At 41.6% G+C, this 22,882-nt stretch overlaps 1 protein-coding gene and 1 long non-coding RNA gene across 2 annotated transcripts in view; one reads left to right on the forward strand and one right to left on the reverse strand.

The window, feature by feature from the left end:
* Positions 1–728: 728 nt before the first annotated feature.
* Positions 729–22,882, reverse strand: part of LOC141069002 (G-protein coupled receptor 83-like) — a 237,935-nt gene continuing 215,781 nt past the window's right edge. The window contains exons 3-4 of the mRNA XM_073558348.1: positions 22,458–22,591; positions 729–2,990 (exon numbers count right to left, since the gene is read on the reverse strand). Coding sequence (XP_073414449.1) covers positions 2,369–2,990; positions 22,458–22,591 — 756 coding nt within the window. The 3' untranslated portion in view covers positions 729–2,368. The remainder of the gene's footprint in view (positions 2,991–22,457; positions 22,592–22,882) is intronic.
* LOC141068991 (uncharacterized) lies at positions 13,760–18,708 on the forward strand. The gene is made up of 2 exons (XR_012226497.1): positions 13,760–17,072; positions 17,664–18,708. It is a non-coding gene; the product is annotated as an uncharacterized lncRNA (long non-coding RNA).

The following is a 22,882-nucleotide window of genomic DNA, read 5'->3' on the forward strand; positions in this document are numbered from 1 at the left end:
TTTATGTTGTCAGCCAGCCCCGGATGGGGCTGTGCTGAATTTCCACTCTTATGTTACTGTATGTGCCAGTTTGCTTTTTGTCCCTCATTAGATTGGCCTCTTTTTGTTCTGTTCTCAGAATATGCCAGAGTGCTGATATAGTGGGTGAAGTCTAGTGACTTCAGGGTTTTTTTTGCTATCAGAAGTGTTGGACATTTTTTGCAGGATTTTTTGGCGTGATTGCAGACAGTATCTTTCCTGTCCTTTCTAGTAAGTGTGGGCCCCATCGTTTGCTCAGCCTATTTGCCTACCTGTGTTTGTGCTTTCATCTTGTTTCACCGTCAATACATGTGTGGGGGCTGTCTATTCCTTTGGGGTCTGCTCTGGGGCAGTTTAGATTTCCCCTTTTCTTGCTTTAGGCTTATTTAGTCCTCCGGCTGTGATGAGGCATCTAGAATCATCGTAGGTACGCTCCACAGCTTCTGTTAGTTGTGTGGTTAGGATCAGGGGTCTGCAATCCACGTAGTTACCAACCTCTCTGGTTTTCTGTGACATAGCTTGGTTTTGTTTTCCTCCTCGGTGACTCAATCATTCATAACAACTAACAGCTAAATCTAATGGCCACTAGTCCATGCTAATTCTCTTGGATCTCTCTGCAGCATTCGACACTGTGGATCATCAGCTCCTCCTCACTATGCTCCGCACCATCGGCATCAAGAACACAGTTCTCTCCTGGTTTTCCTCCTATCTCTCTGACCGCTCCTTTACTGTATCTTTTGCTGGTTCCTCCTCCTCTCATCTTCCCCTTACTGTTGGGGTTCCTCAAGGATCAGTCCTAGGCCCCCTCCTCTTCTCTTTGTACACTGCCCCTATTGGTCAAACAATCAGTAGATTTGGTTTCCAGTACCACCTCTATGCTGATGACAACCAATTATATGCTTCTTCTCCTGACATCACGCCTGCCTTTTTAGAAAAGACCAGTGATTGTCTAAACACTGTGTCTAACATCATGTCCTCACTATATCTGAAAATGAACCTGTCAAAGACTGAACTCCTTGTGTTTCCTCCCTCTATCCCTCTACTAATGTACCTATACCCGACATTGCCATTTCTGTGTGTGGTTCCTCTATTACTCCCCAGCAACATGCCCGCTGTCTTGGGGTCATACTTGACTCCGAGCTTTCCTTTGCCCCTCCACATCCGATCACTGGCTCGCTCTTGTTATCTTCATCTCAAAAACATTTCTAGAATTCGAGCTTTTCTTACTTTTAACTCCACAAAAACTCTTATTGTTTCTCTTATTCATTCTTGTCTGGACTATTGTAACTCTCTTCTAATCGGTCTCCCTTTTACCAAACTCTCCTCTCTCCAATCCGTCCTGAATGCTGCAGCCAGGATCATATTCCTCACCAATCGTTACTTCGATGCCTCTACCTTCTGCCAGTCATTACACTGGCTACCCATCCACTCCAGAATCCAGTACAAACTTATTACCCTCATCCACAAAGCTCTCCATGGCTCAGCACCACCCTACATCTCCTCCCTCGTCTCAGTCTACCACCCTATCCGTGCCCTCCATTTTGCTGATGACTTGAGGTTAGCATCCTCAATAATCAGAACCTCCCATTCCTGTCTCCAAGACTATACACATGCTGCGCCAATTCTTTGGAATGCACTTTCCAGGTCAATACGATTAGTCCCCAATACCTATAATTTTAAGCGTGCCCTGAAAACGCATTTATTCAGACTGGCCAACCGCCTCAACACATTAACCTAACTATCCCTGTGTGGCACAGTCAAAAGTTTTACTATAACCAGGTTCCCCGCATCATGTTCCTACATGCTTTATGCATCTATTAGCCCTCTGTGTCTGTACTGTTACACACTTAACATTATGGCTGGTCCAAACAATTAGGGCAATTGTTACCACCCACCTTTCGTGTATCCCCTTTTTCCCTCATAGATTGTAAGCTTGCGAGCAGGGCCCTCATTCCTCTTGGTATCTGTTATGATCTATGTGATTATTGTTATGCTGTAATGTATATTGTCTGTACAAGTCCCCTCTGAAATGTAAAGTGCTGCGGAATATGTTGGCGCTATATAAATAAAATGTATTATTATTATTATTATTAATAAGAAATTGTATTGCAGATATCCAAGTATCATTTTATTCAACTTCCTATGATTATATGCCCATATAGATGTCTGAGGAGGGTTGATCCTACTGACAGATTATCTTTAAATATTTTATTTAATTTTGCCCTAGACAAATAACGCCAACAAAAAAAAATTTGTCTAAGTGCTTAATATCAGTATTTTCAGATAAATCATCAATATATTACTGAAAAGAACTGAGAATGGCATATTAAGACATTAAGATAAGATATCTTCAGCTAACTGTGACAATTGGCTCCACACTAGAGATATCGGTTCTACCGGAAGTAACGTTTGTGACAGATTCAGCAGGCTGAGAGCTGTTACTTTGCTTAAAGTTACAATTTTCAGTCCAGGCATGGCGAAATGGGGGTGAGACAGACTGTAGGGCATGGCTCTGAGCTGCACTCCTCTTCCTGCATACACAAAGCAGGGCTTTAAGTTCTGAGCGGAAGCTCTCGTTCAGCCAGCAGTAGATGAATGGATTGTAGCAGGTGCTGCTCATGGCAAACCAATGAAAAGCAAAATATAAGGCATTGTTGCTGCTGATGACTTTGCTGGACATTAGAACAAGGTAGCAGTTTAATGGAAACCAACAAACTGCAAAGACCACAACAACCAACATCAACATCTTTAGAGTCATCTTTTTCTTTCGACGATGGGCATAATACTGTTCCATGGTAACATCTCCTATGGCATTTCTCAGCCACAATTTCTTTGCCACCATGGTATAGGTGATTGAAATAACAATCAAGGGCAGGACATACAAAAGTACAAATGTAGCCAAGTCCAGATATTTCCAGAAAAGATCAGCTGGATATGGGAAACTGGGAAGACACACCATTCTGACTGTGTTTCTGGAAAAGAACAGATTAAATTATTAATGGGGAAAAATCTAAATGTACAGTTATGATTCATCCACCTTTATCCCCTTAAAGAGTACATTTCACCATATGTTTCATGCTGAACTAGACGCAGGATGAAATACTGGCTGCAGAGCAGAATAAAACTATTTTGTTTTATTCCTCCTCTCTTATAATGCAGGAGGTTAGACCAGAAGATCTGGCTGTCTGTCATACATCTCACACATTGAAAAATCTGCTCTAAGCTATGATGGGCAAGTTCTTCTTTCCTCCTTATGATTCATCATATAGGGAGAAGTACATACCTACAGTACAAGCTATCTGATAACACTCACTTGGACTTAAAAAAGTTAACTCATTAGGTGAAAACATTTTTGGCTGCTAATATCTCTGCAATGTAAAGGAGAAAATAAAAAAACAAACAAAAAAACATTTTCTTCCATTCTGCGGCCAATATTACGTGCTGTGTCCAGTTCAACAAGAAAAACATAGTGAAAGGTTTAATTTAAATGATAAATTATTTATGTACATTATATTACTTTATTATAATATGTCCTGCAAATCTGATTCTATACTACAAAACCAATGGTAACCTAATTGGTTGATATCAGCAAAACTTCCAAAGTTCTCTGATTTGTTTCCCCTTCCCTCTTTCCTCCATCCCTTCCCTTCTCTTCCCCCCACCCCTCTCCCACATTATGCAGACAATGAGTCTACTATGTTATCATTATTATAATATAATAATAAAATGTTTGGAAAAGATATCAGCAAAACTTTCGACTTGGTGCCTGATATAGACTCATATAGAATAAACAAATCTCAAATTTTGTGACATTATTTTTTTTCATCTTGAGAGATGCTGAAATGAGTAACGGTAAGGAAGGATACATTTTATGTGCATTTTAAACATTAAAAGCAACGTAAAACATTTCTATTGCTAAAAACAATACAAATCCATTTTCTCTCTACTCCATTTATACTCTAGGCAATAGTATAATTGGGGTATCCCATTTGAGAAACCCTTAATATTCCCTGTAAGGCATTAATATAGTATATAGACAGTGTAAAGTTGTTAATCTAAACTATTTTCTAATATATTTGCATTAAAAATTCCCTAACCCTAATACCCTAACCTCTTCCACATATGACTAACTTTGTTCACTATGTCCTTTCTGATGACGCTTTGCTTGAAAATCTGAGTGCATGATGGGATACTCAAATGAAGCATCATCAGTGGCCAGATGCTTCAGTCACTGACGAAGCCTCTACCCCTTCCCGGAGAGGAAGCATCATCAGTGGCATCATTGATTGACAGCTTGGCCATCCAATATGGTACAGGGTGTGCTGAGCTGTCAGTGTGTTGATTGCCAGCTTTGATCGACAGCTCGACTATCCAATCTGAAACTGTGATGTGTCGGCTGTCTCATGTGTTCATTATTCCAGTTAATGTCCATGCTTCTTAACTGAGCTGTATCTCCCAGAAAACTGCCAGACATACATTCAGCCTGTGAGGTACAGTATATGCTTTGTGCTTTCCTGTGCCTAGAGTTCTGTTTGCTTTATCTGTTGCCTAACCTTGGACTTTGTTCCGACCATCCGCCTGTTTAACTCCTTCAGCTCTGATCCGTTATCCTCCCGATACTCTGACCTCAGAACATTATGCTTTTGTCTCTTCCTTCTGTTTATGACTAGGGATTGGCGAATCCTGAAATACTCGGAATCGCTAGACTCTAACGAGTCCGACTCGGAAACTCGCTATTCGTTGCAAGTCTAGCGAGTCCAATGTTAATGAATGGGGATGCGAGTATTGCAGCGATTCCTGTGCTGCCATTCTTTTTACTCTTTAGGAATGCATTGTTCCGCTTACTTCCCGCATGTGGCTGTGCACACCATGCGGAAAGTAAGCAGAACAATTGCGGATGGTACCCACGGTCCGGAGGAGAGGAGGAGACTGTCCTCCGGGCTTTGGGTACCATATCTCTGTAAAAAATAGAATTTAAAAATAAAAAATATTGTTATTCTCACCCTCCGACGTCCCGCGCAGCCTTCCCGCCTCTCCACGCATCCGTTCCCAGTAGTCCTTTGCGAAAATGCCCGCGATGGCGTCCGTTCTCGCGGGATCGCGAAGTCTCGCGGTCATTCGCGCGACGTCATCGCGAATTACCGCGAGACATCGCGATCCCGCGAGAACGGACGTCATCGAGGGCATTTTCGCAAAGGATTACTGGGAACGGATGCGTGGAGAGGCGGGAAGGCTGCGCGGGACGTCGGAGGGTAAGAATAACACCATTTTTTATTTTTTTTACATTTTATCTTTAACTACTGATGCTGCATAGGCAGCCTCAGTAGTAAAAAGTTGGTCACACTTGTCAAACACTATGTTTGACGAGTGTGACCAACCTGTCAATCAGTTCTCCAAGCCATGCTACAGATCGCTTGGAAAACGCTAGCATTTTGCAAGCTAATTACGCTTGCAAAATGCTAGTTTTTCCGCGGGAAAATCGCGGGAATTTAAAGCGCGATTTTCCCGCGGAATGGAATTCCGGAATTCTCGTGGTAATTTCCGCAAGAGTTCCGGTACGTGTGCACTTAGCCTTAAACTCTGAAAAAACTAGGATTGCCATTGATTTGCATTGGACTCGTTACTGTGCGAGTAATCGCTTGGAAACTCGCAGAGTACCGACTCCTGCGAGTCCCCTACTACTCGCAGAGTAACGAGTCCTAACGAGTAGATTCGCCCATCCCTATTTATGACGTACTCTCCTAGCTTCTGACCTTGGACTCCTTGACCACTCTGACTCACGGTTTGGCAGTGAGAAGTTACTAGCGTCACAGACATTCATTTCAGGGGCAGGGCTAGTCCCTGCCCTGTACATGGTGCAAGGTGCACTATCACAACGTGCGCTTTGTTGTCAGCTCAGATCAGTAGATTGATTCACAGTTTTGAAATACTCTTGTAGGGGAAATTTATATAAACAATTCACAGCAAAACCCTTACAAACATCAAAAAATCTGCAAACTTTATTATCCAATTTTAAAAGAACACAAAATAATACTACTACTATTGCATCATACCACCACCAACAACACATTGATCACCCTAGTGAAGTGCCTACCCCTATACTGGCCTACTTTCCCCTACCTAACAGCGGAGGTTGGTACCCTATAACCTGGGCAGTGGTGCCCCCGCTTCACGGCGACTCTCCCTGCTACCCCTATAGGGCCCTAATGTGGCAGGTATGTGAAAAAGTTTAGACAAGTAGGTGAGAAAGAGGTGTCTAAATGTCTTCTTTATATAATGAATTTTGTATACTTTTTCTTGGTAGTTTCTTTATACTCAATCTATATAAGCCACTTTCTACACAAATCTTCTTTATCTTGAGGTTCTGGTGACTACTTTTTCTCTAAATCTTCTTATCTTCTTATATGCTGTTAATAAACCCATCATCTTATAGATCTTCATGTACACTAATGCTATTTCCAGGCAATATTAAATGGTGCTACCAATATGAATCCTAAAAATTGAAAACTTAATCTTTCACACCAAGTTGCTCTCAATTCATATTTCATAACCTCTTGGGACCATATCAATAGAGGTTTATTAGTCCATAATAGGTATTTGTGAAAAAGAATGGAGCCTATAGAGAACACTATACTCATCCATCCATATATATCAATTATTCTCTATAACACTAAGGTACAGAAACCTCTAGCCTCCTATATCTTAAAAAAATCACTCTCAGTTGTTAACTTATATGGTAATCATAGCAAATGGAGGATATATGTTGCCAAAATCACCCCCCCAAAAAAAACAATGGCAGACTTACAGGGAAGCCTCATTAGCAAAACAAATTCTCGTCTCAACTATAATAGGAGAGAAGCATAAGATATAACCTCTCTCAATCAAGAAATGATGACACAACACCATGACCTATTAGGGCCGGTATAGGTGAAAAGGCTTGGATAATTGTAGGTCCATTAGAAGGGAAACTGAAAGGCCCAGAAAGAGGGATATGTCAAACAGGTCTCAAAAAGCAGTTGTATTGTATTTGCTCATTTAATCCTAACAGGGATACTGTATATAGAAGAAGGAGGAGGAGCGCCGAGAGATGGCTGCTCTGGCATGAGGCTCCTGAGTTTTTTAGTTTTTTCCCGGTTTAATTGTTGATTCTCCCTTTGGTTCACTCACCTTTGCGTAGCTACAGGATTCGGCAGAGCTGGGAGTAGTGTGGAGACTGCGATCAGCTGGGACCGGTGTCTTTCTGTCCTCGTGGAGCTCCGTGCCTGGATTCAGCTGGGAGAGAGTGAAGCTGCTGGCTGCCTGCCAACTTTCCTACAACTTGTACCTATTTCCAGCAAGCAGATGATCCCAGGATAGGAAACCTGGTGGAGTGTGCGGTGCTGGAGTTGTTCTGGAGATCTTGTGGTACATGTGGAGCTGTAGGGCTACAGGATTCGGCAGAGCTGGGAGTAGTGTGGAGACTGCGACCAGCTGGGACCGGTGTCTTTCTGTCCTCGTGGAGCTCCGTGTCTGGTTTCAGCTGGGAGAGAGTGAAGCTGCTGGCTGCCTGCCAACTTTCCTACAACTGGTACCCATTTCCAGCAAGCAGATGATCCCGGGATAGGAAAACTGGTGGAGTGTGCGGTGATGGAGATGTTCTGGAGATCGTGTGGTCCAGGTGGAGCTGAAGGGGTGAGCTGGGCAGGTTTGGACTGACTGTTGGCGTGTCCCCTGATGTCCCTGTCTTGTTGCACCCATGCCCTCCCCCCCAGCAGTGCTGGGAGCACCCTTTATGGAAAGTTGTACTTTTAACTGTGCTAAGCTGTGACTGTTCAGTCTTTATAGCTACAAGCTGAGTGTAATCATGGCCACTGCACTCTGTAAACCTACTCTTATGATTTCAAGGGACGATTTATTATTCTGGAATCATCCGCAATTTCTCATGGACTCCCCTTCTTGGAGCATGATTGCTAATTCAACAATTGAGTACATAAAATCCATTACTTCTGTGAAACCTGTGGAGGTGTACTGCAAGAGAGGTAGGAGAGGAGGCGTCCTGGCACGCCTTCGGAGGAGAGGGTTCAGAACAGCTCTTCCTTCACTCCACTTGGCTAATGTCCGTTCCTTATCTAACAAAATGGAGGATCTGAGCTTACTTTGTAACATGAGATCTGATATGGCCAATTCAGCTGCTCTTTGTTTTACTGAGACCTGGTTGAATAAGACCATCCCTGATTGTAGTCTGGATCTACCTGGTTTTGTTATCTACAGAGCTGACCGTGATTGTGTAGCTTCAGGTAAACAAAGGGGGGTGGGGTATGTCTCTACATCAACACTAGCTGGTGCTGTGATGTTAACATACTGGGAAAAGGTTGCTCTCCAGATCTAGAGTACCTTGCACTCAATTGTAGACCATTTTACTCTCCAAGAGAGTTTTCATCTATGGTTCTGGTTGCAGTATATATTCCCCCTCAAGCATCTGTTAAAGCTGCTATTGGTGAATTAGCTTGCAAAATATCAGAATGGGAGAAAGGATCTCCAGAAGCATTTGTGATCGTAATGGGGGACTTTAACAAAGGAGAACTCAACCTGGATCTCCCCAAATTTACTCAACATATAAACTGCTTCACGAGAGAGAACAATACGCTTGATCACTGCTATACAGTCATAAAAGGGGCCTACAGGGCAGTGAGGAGAGCAGCAGTGGGCTTTTCAGATCATTGTCTAATTCATTTAATTCCTGCCTACAGGTAAAGGTTGAAAACATCCAAACCTACAGTTAATACAAAGAAGACATGGTCTGAGGAGGCAAAATTGCAACTACAATCATGCTTTGAATGCACGGACTGGGAGGTATTCCAGGAAACATGCTCGGGTCTGGATGAATGGGTTGATGCAGTGTCCTCATATATCCGTTTTTGTGAAGACACGTTTATTCCATCCAAATCTGCCCACTTTCGGGGAAACAACAAGCCGTGGTTTACAAATAAAGTCAGATTGATCCGTAAGAGAAAAGAGGAGGCTTATAAAGCAGGCGATATTACTGAATTCAAGAAACTTAGGAACTCGCTATCTAAAGAGATCAAGTTAGCCAAACACGAGTATGCAAAGATTCTGGAGGAAAGGTTCTCATCAAAAGATACTAGATCTGCATGGAGAGGATTAAGAGAGGTCACCAATTATAAAAGCCACCCCACTATAGTGAACCCCAGCAGAAGTCTGGCAGCAGAGTTAAATGAATTCTACTGCAGATTTGAGGCAAGCTCTACACACAGTGGCTATTCATCTCTAAGCTTCTCAGTCTGTTCATATAAAGATCATTCATTGTGCAACACCCAAGTAGTGATCTCCGAGGCAGAGGTGATACGCATCCTGAAGGGACTTAAGGTCAAAAAGGCACCTGGCCCTGATGGTGTATCTCCAATGTGTCTGAAAGTATGTGCTACCCAGCTTGCCCCTATACTGACAAATATATACAATGTGTCACTGAAAGAGTGCGTTGTACCTCAGTGTTGGAAAAGTTCCACAATTATCCCTGTCCCCAAGAAAGTGGGATCCTCTGAGTTGAACGACTATAGATTAGTAGCACTCACATCTGTAGCTATGAAAGTCTTCGAAAGAATTATGATGTCCCACCTGATAAAATTCACGCAGAAGCTATGGGACCCGCTTCAGTTTGCCTATAAGGAGAATCGTTCGACAAACGACACTGTCAATCTGGCACTGAAGTACATTTTGGATCATACAGATGAACTGCACTCATATGTCCGGATTCTTTTCATGGACTTTAGCTCAGCGTTCAATACCATTGATCCGAATTTACTTCATAAGAAAATGGTAGCTCTTGGAGTCCCTCTCAACTTATGCTTGTGGATTTATAACTTCCTGACAGCCAGGATACAGAGTGTAAAAGTTGGACCATTCACTTCGGACACCTTGGTCACAAACATCGGGGCACCTCAGGGGTGTCTTTTGTCCCCGTTACTGTTATCTCTCTATACGAATGATTGCATCTCTTCAGCAGACTCAGTAAAAATCTTGAAATTTGCCGATGATATGACACTAATTGGTCTCATCAGGGGAAATGCTGAAGACTTGTATCGGAGTGAGGTGAAAAGAATATGTGACTGGTGTAAAGCCAATAATCTTGTACTCAACACTAAAAAAAACTGCTGAGATGGTTGTGGATTTTAGGAAAGATCAACATGAGATACTTCCAATCTACATCCATGATGAAGTGGTTCTTAGGGTCACAGAGACCAAATTCCTTGGTGTTATCATCTCTCATGATCTTAAATGGGGGAAAAACGTGGATGCTGTTATAAGAAAAGCACAACAGGGATGTTCTTCCTGCGTCAGCTGAAAAGATATGGTTTGTCTAAGAATCTGCTGATCTTATTCTTTAATGCTGTCATCAGATCTGTGATTTGTTCCTCTCTGATAGTCTGGTATGGGGGAGCCACTGTGCATGACAAACTCCGCTTACAAAGGACTCTCAGAACAGCAGAGAGAATTATAGGTTCCCCCCTGCCTAAAATCCAGGATCTTTATGATAAGAGTATTCGATCCCACGCATTGGAAATTTCATCCGATCCCTCTCACCCGGGACACTCCTCATTCCAACTACTCCCTTCAGGACGTCGCTTCAGAGTCCCCAAATGCAGCACCAACCGCCATATGAACAGCTTCTATCCTCTCTCTGTTCAACAATTAAATCGTCATGTGTAGACTATATACTGTATCTGTCTTGTTAGATGTTACTTGTTGTATCTGTTGTTATATATTATGCTGCCTCTTTGCCACAAAGAATTCCTTGTATATATGTAATATGTACTTGGCGATAATAAATTTGATTGATAGATTGATTGATTGATATCTAGCCTATGTATCCATTTAAGCTCTTTCTTCAAAATTCTTTTGTTCCAATCCCTTTTCGTCTTTTCATTGTACGTATCATTGGTAATTATGACAAATGCTCATGGGAAGTTCGCAAAATAATTGAAAAACACTGGGGAATTCTTAAGGCTGATAGTGAAGTCTGTGATTTTCTACCAGATACACCGGCCATAACATACAGGAGAGAGCAATCAATTGGTGACCAATTGGTACATAGTAACTATATACCACCACCTAAAAAAGAACATGGTTGGATAGAAGGTCTCTGGGAACATTGAAATGTGGTGGTTACTCTTTCTGAAAATTTATTGAAGTGGGGAAAATTTTTTTCCAGTGTTTCAACGGGTAGGACGTATCAGAATAGGCACTTCGCCAATTGCAAAACAGTGGGGGTTGTGTACCTTTTCAAATGTTCCTGCCCTTTGAATTATGTTGGTTTGATGAAAAGGGAGTTTATGAGACACATTGGTGATCACATAGGGGATATTCGCCATGCCAGAGATACACCAATCTCTAGGCATGTCAGGGAAGTACATCAGGGTGATTTGGATGCATTCTCTTTTTGTGTTATTGAGGTTATCCTACCATCGGTGCGTCGTGGGGATTGGAACAAAAGAATTTTGCAGAAAGAACTTAAATTGATACATAGGCTAGATACAGTATCCCCGTTAGGATTACATGAGCAAATACAATACAACTGCTTTTTATGAGACCTGTTTGACATATCCCTCTTTCTGGGTATTTCAGTTTCCCTTGTAACGGACCTGCAATTATCCAAGCTTTTTCACCTATATCGGCCCTAATGGGTCATGGTGTTGTGCCATCATTTCTTGATTGAGAGAGGTTATATCTTATGCTTCTCTCCTATTATAGTTGAGAAGAGAATTTGTTTTGCTAATGAGGTTTCCCTGTAAGTATGCCATTTTATATGATCTTAGAACAGGTTATATCTATTATTAAAAGTATTATTATTTATGGTGCTACGTACGTCTTTTTTGATCTTTAAACATTTCATTATTGTCTGTCCTACAATATGTAGTCATAGGCTATAAATAATTATGAATGAAGATTTACATATTACATTTGGAAATGATCCTCCTGTTCTGTGAGTAAGCGTACTCCTTATCCAATTATATATGATGTATCTGTTGGGTACATGACCGTCGACATGTGTATGAAGCATGCCTTTGATCTGACAAATCCGGTCACAGGGACGTGATACGCATGGCAACTTCGGTCATGCAATTTTCACATTACCCCGCCTGAAATACTGTCTATTATCCCGGGCCTGTGCACACTTTATGGCGCTACGCGTGGAACGCATAACATTTCTGGATACAATTGACCTGGAACGCATGACGGGTATGGTCATGTGCAAATCGTGGATTGCAGACCGGAAGACTATCTGATATCATGGACATGCGCATTCTCAAAGATGCCACATGTGGAACGCATAGCGTTTCCGGTGATAGGAACTGAAGGAGTTAAATTGAGTTCTGTCTATGTTGCATTCTCTTGTTTAAAACCTTATCTGTTCTTCGAGGAGATGTCTCAGACATCTCCCTTGTGAACCAAGGTCAAATACCTCTGCTTTTTCGCCTAAATGACTTTCTTTGTCGAAAACAAGTTGTAAAATCATTTGTACTGCGCATGTCTGTAAAATGTTTAAATTCTTTACTATAAAAGACGGAAGCCTAACTGATAAGCCAGAGGCGTCTTGGAGGCATCCTGAGTTGTACCATACAGCTGGTGTCTGTGTAGTTCTTCTCCACGGAGCTGATTTAATTAGAGACATATGATGCTTCACACCTAAGAACATCGGTCCTTCAGATGAAAGAGTAATCTGAGGGATCCCGACAGTTTCCTGGCGCCCGAAACAGGGACCTGATATAGGCACCTCTCCAAGACTACCCGATCTACAGACCACTCCAGTTACTGATGAAATTGTGAACAGCAGACCTAAACACCTGGCCAGGTAAGAGATCAATTTTTCTCTTCTCTGCTCTTCATAATCTATCATTATAACTAAGGTCCGTATAAAGGGGAATCTAGTATAGATAAGAGTGTGACCGAATGAGCACAGGACCGTGAAATGAGCCTGTGACAGGATATGACTGAAGAACCCCAGTAGATGGACACTTTATTTACAATCCTGTGTGTTGTGGGAGTATTTCTGTTCGGATGCTACATAGCATATAAGTACACGAAACACGTAGTACACCGAGGAACAGACACTCCATTTAGCCTGTTAGCACCTTAGGAAGAAGGTAACGAGGTATAGTAGAGCCTAGTCTTGAGCTTACCCAATACACCACCTAAGGCAGGGGACTAACAGGAAGACAACAAGAGAGACAGGATAAGAATAAAAGATAAGATGGGGAACAGTCAGGGAAAGATACCTGAAGAAGGAAATCGGTTATGTGATATAATTGAGGATAGATATGGAAGTAGTGCAGCAAAGAACCTGGAAAAAGTATTAATCAAATCCAAAGTGCAAGATAGGCAGGCTGTGTGAATCCTTGTATATATGTCTATGAGAACCTCTGAATAAGATGAGAGATGAGTAATTGAGTATAAAAAAAAAAAAATCAGTGAATGAGCACGTATGAATGAATCATCACACATCATTTTTGTGTCAAGAGATTTGTGACCTTTCTAGTTGTGGTGGAATCCCGGACAGATGCGTTATAGATATTTCAAATCTACATCTGAGACTGAATGAATTGAGTAATGATATAGCTCGTGTTATATGTGGCATTACATTGTAAAGTTTCCTGAATGCATTTGGCCAGAAAAAGGGCAAGACATGGTTAATCTCATTATACAGTTATCTGCCCTTACAGTGAAATCCCGTGATTTTGAGTTTCTTTGTAGAAATTGATTTTGATAAGTCTAAAGAACTACAGAATTCTGTGAAGGACGACGCTGCATTCTGATGGGAGGGGGGAATGATACCGCTGCGTAGTTTTTCTTCTCCCTTCGCTCTTATCTCTGCTGAGTGTGAGCTGTGCTCAAAATTCTCTGTAATTCTATCCGTAAGGTACAAGCTGAAAGATTTGTGCATTTTAAAGCAACAGTACTTAATTGAAGATTGGAAGTTAAAAGTAAGATATGGTGCCTAATTTAGAAGGGAATTGTAAGTGATTGCTTGGTCATTAATGTGTTTGAACCTGCTTCTAGTTGTGTGATTGATTTGTATAGCAAATTGTGTCAAATTACAAAAGACAGAGAAGGAAGGAAGCAGTAAAACAAGTGGGACAAATATTGAAAAAGGCAAAAATACCAGAGTGTGAATGTTTGGATGTACAAAAAGGCACAGACAAGGGAAGAAAATAGCAAGTGAATAAATGATGCTTGAGAATGTGCAGCAGTATGGAAGGTGTATTATGAATGTTTGATTGACAAAGTGTAACCAGAGACCCAGACAAAACAGATGGACTTGTAAACACTGTGGTCAGACTCAGATAAACCCAGACTGAATAGCTACTTGTGTGACCTGTGCTACTGACCTAAGAGAATTGCACTAAATCTTATCCAGACAAGATCATAAGAAGCTGACATAATAGTGTGGATAGTGGGTAGTGGGGACATTGGCCCTTGAGGAGTAAGCTGACAGTAGACATCAGACGGCCAACCCCATCAGGACCTAGAAGTGTGACTAGAATAAGAAAGATACAGGTGTATTATCCCTGGAGCCCCTCTGACCAGCTAGCTTTGCTGAAGCAGCTGCCTGCCCCTGAAGACCAACCATTCCCGTTTTACAGACACATAAAGGAAGTACAGCAGACATATAAGTGTACCTGGGCAGACTTAGAGAGGTTGGTGAGTTTAAAGGCAGGTGACGCACTAGATCATATAATTAAGACACACAGATGTGACAAAGAATCAGGCTTGGGGCATGGATGATAAATCTGCACGATCTGGGGAGACGTACTGTGAGTCACTAAGACAATGGGCTGCAGTGGAACAATCAGAGCAGTCTGTACTCCTGACTAATGTGACACAGCAAAGAGGAGAGAGAGTAGAGATATACCTTGGACGGTTACAGCTGAAATGGGCAGACATGGGGTACATTTGCATAAACCCACTTGATGTTAGAATACTGGTGGATGCATTCATTGACGGTATGAACAAAGACTTACGAGACGCAGTACAGACAGTCAGACCTGAATGGAGACATGTAGATCCGAAAGACCTCCTTAAGGTAGCTAAAGAAATTGAGCAAACAAGGATAATAAAACGACCTGTCATGTATGCTGGAGCACAAGGAAAAAAGTGGAGACGTAATAGGGAAGGCATGTGAGATGACACTGACGTTTCTTTTGACAATCTATTCCCCACATGACATCCATGCCATACTCCTACAAGTTCAACCAAAACATCTGTCTATGGCCAGACAGCTCCGACTTGAGTGTGCTCTACTAATTCCTGAGTATGTCACTCCTCAAAAGATGTAACGTTCTGAATCCAGCCACCCTCCTGCCTGTGGATTCAGAAAAGGGGGAATTGGTGACCGTATTAGCAAGTGAGGAAGGATACTTTGACATGACGCATGAACATGTCTGCATAGAACTGATGAGTCAGGAGACAGTTGGGTTTGCACACATTCATGAAAAACCTGTTCCTAATGCAGACTTTGAGTTTCTTTTTTGTAGATGGCCCCAGATACCACCAGGATGGACGATTCTACACTGGATATGCAGTAGTATCCTCACATGAGGTAATCCGAGCGGAACCACTCTCTCCTCACATGTCGGCGCAGGAGGCAGAGTTGAAGGCACTCACTGAGGCGTGTAGAGCCGCTGCAGGTAAAGTCGCTAATATTTTCACAGATTCGAAGCCCATTAAAAATGCAGAGCTGGTGAAACAATTGATGGAGGCATTGATGTTACCAGTCCAGGTTGGCATTGTCAAGGTAAAAGCACACACAAAGGTGACTCCGTGGAGGTAGAGGGCAATAGAAGGGCGAACGAGGCTGCTAAAATAGCACAAGGCGGCCTAGAGAGAGCAGTGGACGGTGGCGGGGAGTCAGCGTATTCCAGCCACATTGGGTCTAGATGTCCTGAAATCCCTCCAGCAAAAGGCTGCCCAAACAGAGAAGGTACACCGGGGGAGACTGGGAGCTGAGCTGAACTCAAATGGAGTATGGGAGAATAAGGATAAAATGTGCCCACCAAAGTCCCTGTTCCCAATCATGGCGCAAGCAGCACATGGCCCCAATCACACCTCAAAAAGTCACATGTGTGCCATGGTAGATGCCTTCTGGATCGCTCCTGGCTTCAGTTGCGCAGCCGCGAAACTTGTACAATCATGCCTCATCTGTGCACAGCACAACCCAGGTAAAACAGTAAAAGTCCCTAAGAAAGCGACACCTAGGCCTCTCTACCCGTTTCAGAGACGGCAGATTGACGACATACAGCTACCAAGGTAGGAGTGTATGCAAATATCCTAGTATGTGTAGATCTCTTCTCTGGATGGCCAGAGGCCTACCCGGTGAAAACGGCTACAGCTCGAGCCACTGCAAAGACACTGGTGATGGAACTAGTACCACGATTCGGTGTCCCTGAAACAATTGAATCAGACAGAGGTACACACTTTACTGCTGAGGTAATGCAAAATGTAATGCAAATGATAGGTGTAGAACAGGCATTTCATACACCCTACCACCCACAGAGTTCAGGGAAGGTAGAAAGAATGAACGGGACACTGAAATTGAAAATACAGAAAACCATGGAGCAGACCCATAGACCATGGCCAGAGTGTCTCCCATTAGCATTATTCTCAGTAAGGTACACACCCACGGGGAAAACTAAACTGTCACCCTTCGAGATACTGTTTGGAAGACCACCGAACACAGGGTTGTACTACCCACAGGTCTTAACACTCAATGTGGATAATTTGACAAGTTATGTAATCCAGTTGCAAAAGCATTTAACTCAAATGCATTCTCTAGTTTTCTCTTCCACTCCAGATCCAGATAGTGTGGAAGGAACTCATTGTCTACAACCTGGTGATTACGTATATGTCAAGAAACACTCCAGAAAGACCCTTGAACCCCGATATCAAGGACCTTACCAAGTACTCCTAACAACGCCTACTTCTGTTAAGTTGGAAGGACAACCAACCTGGATCCACGCATCGCATTGCAAACTAGCCACAGGAGTTAACAAAGCATAAGAGTGCATAATGTTTTGGTTTGGTTTTGTTGCATTATCTGTAATAATGGTAGCTGCGTGGGACAATCTAAATTCTCCAATGTCCTTGAATAATAAGTTTATACAACATCATGAAAAATTACTGAATGATTGGTCAAATCATTTGCTGGATCTGCACACATTCACCAGTATCAGCCACTAGTATTCCGTTCCTTGTTATTCCTATGCCACCCGAGGAATTATTTGCCTGGACCAGTTGTTCTGATACACTTGCTAATAATGCCACAAATAATGTGAAGTTATGGAACACAACTGTTGGTATACCTATTGTGGGATGGGTAGGATACCCTTGGTGGCAGGGTAATCTTTCAGGAAGTAATACATACCTTCAATATCTGGCATATAAAGGGGGGGCTTGGGTACCCAGGAATAGAACTCGATTAACCTACCTGGGGCAAATTCCAATGTATGGCCTACAAGTTAGTTTTAATGTAACTTCCCACTCTACTGATGCCTTCAAACCAATACTGCTAGAAAGAAGGTTGCATAACACGTCCTGGGAGTATTCCAATTTATTTCCCCAGGGCAATAATGAAACTTGTTTTAATATTTCAGGTAATATACCTTGCAACGAGTCATCTGGATATGAGAAAGGAACTCCCACCTGTGGAAATCCCGATGTAGGGTATTGTAGCCCTTTACAATGCATATAAATGGTTGCCAGTAGGGGTAAAAGGTGCTTGTACTCTGGGTCGTTTGACTCCAGCTACCTTTGTTATTCCGAATGACCAGTTGAATACTCAGAGCATACCTAAACACACGTTGTACAAAAGAGCTGCTGACAATACACCTCGCCTCTCTGGGAGACCACATATAGTGCAGATGAGTGTGGCTAATAAAATTGTCAGCTCTATTTTTATTTATCCTATGATTACTCAAATGTGGGATAAATTAGTCAGGGCTACAGATTACTTAGATGACCAAATATGGGATATATTGGATATATTGAACACCACCGTTGCTGTCCAAAATCATTGTTGTTTGTATCTTTGTAATATATGTGCTATTGAAACTTGTTTTTTGGTGTATCTCTGTATGCAAGAAAAGATGTAGAAATAGATAAGGAAGTTTGACTGTAAACAACAAGAATTTAACTATTATTCCTTTGAGTCCTAGATTGACATCTCATTTCTGGCATGAAGGAGCGTACTCTTGCAATGATGGACGTGGCTTCAGTATCTGGGGGATGGAGAAGGTAGAAGACCTGTCTCCCTTAGGCAACCCGTCGGCCTGGGATAGTACCTGGTGAACGAGCCACTATCCGCTGTTGTTGCAGGATCCAGTGTTCCAGATTGTGGAAAATGAAGATGTCAAAGGGGGGAATGATAGGAACTGAAGGAGTTAAATTGAGTTCTGTCTATGTTGCATTCTCTTGTTTAAAACCTTATCTGTTCTTCGAGGAGATGTCTCAGACATCTCCCTTGTGAACCAAGGTCAAATACCTCTGCTTTTTCGCCTAAATGACTTTCTTTGTCGAAAACAAGTTGTAAAATCATTTGTACTGCGCATGTCTGTAAAATGTTTAAATTCTTTACTATAAAAGACGGAAGCCTAACTGATAAGCCAGAGGCGTCTTGGAGGCATCCTGAGTTGTACCATACAGCTGGTGTCTGTGTAGTTCTTCTCCACGGAGCTGATTTAATTAGAGACATATGATGCTTCACACCTAAGAACATCGGTCCTTCAGATGAAAGAGTAATCTGAGGGATCCCGACACCGGTCATGGCAGGTCTGGAACGCAGGATTGGTTTGGGCATGCACAGACCGCACAATGCTGTCTGTGTAACTCTCTTTGACATCCTGTCTTCCTCTATTCATATGAGACTAGTTGATTACCGGATATCCGGCTGCATGAAGCGCCAAGCTGACACGCACATGGTAATCATCTCATTTATGTACATGACTTATAAATGGAAGACAGGGTCATGGATACTCCGTGCATCATACCAGAAGGGGGATTGTTCGTGGATATCTGACTTCATCTTTTGCCTCAAATGTTCTAATAAGCTAAGTGCTCTTTGGTTATACCTTACTCCTGATGAACCTTGGAAGAGGGGAAACGCGTTGCTTTGTAATATGGCCTGGAGTATCATCTGCTTGTACTAGCATAGATTTTGAGCTGTAATATGGCTTGGAATATCATATCTTTTGGGCTTATTGTATGAGTTGTAATATGGCCTGGGGTGTCATCTGCCTGTATTATTATAGATTTTGAGCTGTAATATGGTTTGGAATATCATACCTTCTGTGTCCATTGTATGGTTCATTTGACCCTATGATTTTTTTTGGGGGGGTGATTTTGACAACATATATCCTCCATTTGCTATGATTACCATATAAGTTAACAACTGAGAGTGATTTTTGTTTAGGATATAGGAGGCCAGAGGTTTTTTTACCTTAGTATTATAGAGACTAATTGAAATATATGGATGGATGTGTATAGCATTCTCTATAGGCTCCTTTCCTTTTCACAAATGCCTATTGTGGACTAATAAACCTTTATTGATATGGTCCCAGGAGGTTATGAAATATTATTTGAGAGCAACTTGGTGTGAAAGATTAAGTTTTCAATTTTTAGGATTCATATTGCTAGCACTATTTAATATTGCCTGGAAATAGCATTAGTATACAAGAAGATCTATAAGAAGATAGGCTTATTAACAGCATACAAGAAGATTTAGAGAAAGAGTAGTCGCCAGAACCTCAAGATAAAGAAAATTTGTGTAGAAAATGGCTTATATAGATTGAGTATAAAGAAACTACCAAGAAAAAGTATACATTCAAAATTCATTATATAAAGAAGACATTTAGACACCTCTTAAACTTTTTCACCTACTTGTCTAAACTTTTTCACATCCCGGCACATTAGGGCCCTATTGGGGTAGCAGGGAGGGCCGCCGTGGAGCGGGGGCGCCACTGCAGAGGTTATTGGGTGCCAACCTCCACTGTTAGGTAGGGGCAAGTAGGCCAGTATATGGGCAAGCACCTCCCTATGGTGATCAATCTGTTGTTGGTGGTGGTATGATGCAATAATAGTAGTATTATTTTGTGTTCTTTTAAAATTGGATAATCAAATTTATTTGTAAGGGTTTTGCTGTGAATCAGCTCAGATCAGTAGTAACGAGCCAGGAACAAAGCGGTGTCACAAAACCCAGCGTGCAGAGAAAAGTGACGTTCCTTGCGGGGAAGTGCAGATATCGCGCTGTCATTGTGTACCATCGCACACTGCATAGCACGGAGTGAGAGCAGGGACTAGCCCATGCCTAGTACGAGCATCACTAATGACTAGCGTTGGGTGAATATCTTTGGTTCCCCGCTTATTCGGCAAGCTACAGCTCTTGCCGAATAAGCTACAGCTGGAACTCGGCTTCCTGGATCGCTGATCAGCTGATCGCCGCCGCAGCTGCATGTGTCACGCCTGTGTTACTGTCACAGCACATGCATGGAGAGCCTGTGTGTTAGACTCTCCATGCATGTGCTGTGACAGTGACACAGCCACAACACATGCAGCTGCGGCGGCGACCAGCTCTTCAGCGGGCGCGATCAAGGAAGCCGGGTTCCCGCTGTAGCTTATTTGGCAAGCGCTAATAAGTGGGGAACTGAAGATATTTGCTCAACACAACTAATGACTCTTTGTTTCAGGGAGGGGGCAAAGGCTGCAGAAGTGACTGCAGCCTCTGAACCCTGATGATTCTTTATTTGAGTATCCCAGCATGCACTGGAGGTTCTCAAATGAAGTATCATCAGAAAGAAAGTACGGAAAAAATAGAATAGTGAACTTTTAATATAAGTATATTAGAAAATTGTTTCGATTATAGAACTAAAGATTTAAGGATTTAGAATGAAAATTATATTGCCTTCGGATCATTCTTTTGAACAACTTTATGTCATGCTTTGTGTATCAAGTCCTAAAGGCTTTCAATATGTTTCTGAAATTCATTGAAAATCCCGATTATGTTTTATCATTTCTTGAAAATGTATTCTGCTTTTAATCACAAATAGAGAGATAATTCCGATAACTATACTGCAATAAATGGGCACATGGCCAGCCAGGTTGGTTTTCATATTAAAAATGAAGAATGCATGCAAGTTATTCTTAAATTAAAGATATTGAAAGTCATTAAGTATTAGCCGACATAATATACTAAAGAATCGCTGAACCTTTTACAATCAATATGCTACACTTACAGAAATCCTTTAATAACATGTGAGGTAAGACACGGGCTATTTGTGCTCTTTCCTAGTATAATATTGAATACGCAAATTGCCCCTTAAGAGAGGAAGAGGAATCGAACTCTAGCGCCACCTATTGGAAGTAGCAATCCTGAAAGTCATTATCGGCCCTTTAACCTTTTCAACCTTTTCCCACATATCATGCTTCAAACATAAAGATACCAAATGTAAATTTTTGGCGAAGAATCAACTAGTGGGACACAATTGTGAAGTTGAACGAAATTTATTGGTTATTTTAAATTTTTGTGGAAATTCAAAAACTGAAAAGTGGGGCGTGCAATATTATTCAGCCCCTTTACTTTCAGTGCAGCAAACTCACTCCAGAAGTTCATTGTTTATCTCTGAATGATCCAATGTTGTCAAAACAAAATCTCAATTTGCAGACACATGTTTCGGGGTGCTGCCTCTCATCAATGCAAAGTATGAGATCTTATTTGGCTAGATGAGAGGCTTAAGAACAGAATCTAAGGGGTAACATTTCTCCTTGCAGAGAGTGACAAGCCAGGTCTGACTTTTCATTCTTCACAAGGAGAAACGTTACCCCTTAGATCATAGTGTCACATTATATGACATTGCATTGTTTCTAGGAAATTAATAACCGCATCGTTAAAATACTTCTAAAATGAAATGAGAATAACATGTATATTTTACATTACAATTCAACCTTTATAAAAAAAAAAATGTCCACAGAGGTCTGATTTTGTAATTATAACCTGTCATCAAGTTCTTAGTTCTGATATTGAAGCTGTCGTGCACGAATTTCATTTCATTTATAGATAGAAAAACCTCCTGGAAATAACTGCAAGCCCAGGTTCATATTCTGAAGTAATTTGTTTCTCAGAACACTTGATAGAACTTAATCGCTCCACCGACATTCCCTGTAGAACAAATGTTTCTGGTCTTGTAAACGCTCATATTGTTCTAATGTAACATTTTCCTATTAGATTTATTTATAGCTGAAATTGTATTGGAGCGTAATATTAATATATGGTGTTTGGAAATGGATGAGCAAAGTATGATGTTTCTCATAATGAGATCAGATCCAGCAACCTCTCAATAATCATTAAAATTAATTGTACTCTACTCAATGAAAGAATAATGGTGGAGCCATCTTACCCAATGTAAAACTGCTCTAACTTCTGGTACACCGCATGGGGAAATGAGAATCCACTTGCCATGAACCAAATGACAATAATACTGATAATTCCTTTCACTGTGGACATTCTAGGCTTCAGCGGATGCATTATAACCTGCAAGAAAAAATACATTTTGCAGTGATGAATCAGCCAAATACAAGTATTTTGCATGTGACTACTGGGATAGGGTTAGGGATATTCGGTTAGAGTCACCTTCATTTTGAAAATGATCTTTCTCATTCAGCTCCAATTTAATAGTCTTGTGTTCGTTCACATTACATGAAGACTTGCCTTTATAGCACAGCTGTAACTAGTAATCATAGGCATTCTTAGCAGCATTTCTCTCTCCACCTACGCTCCTCTTTTACCTATTTCAGCGTTGAACACTAGGTTAATAAAACGCAT

Source organism: Dendrobates tinctorius, unplaced genomic scaffold, assembly GCF_039654945.1.
Source record: "Dendrobates tinctorius isolate UK_male_01 unplaced genomic scaffold, ASM3965494v1 ptg000013l, whole genome shotgun sequence".
In the NCBI taxonomy this organism is placed as follows: Eukaryota; Metazoa; Chordata; class Amphibia; order Anura; family Dendrobatidae; genus Dendrobates; species Dendrobates tinctorius.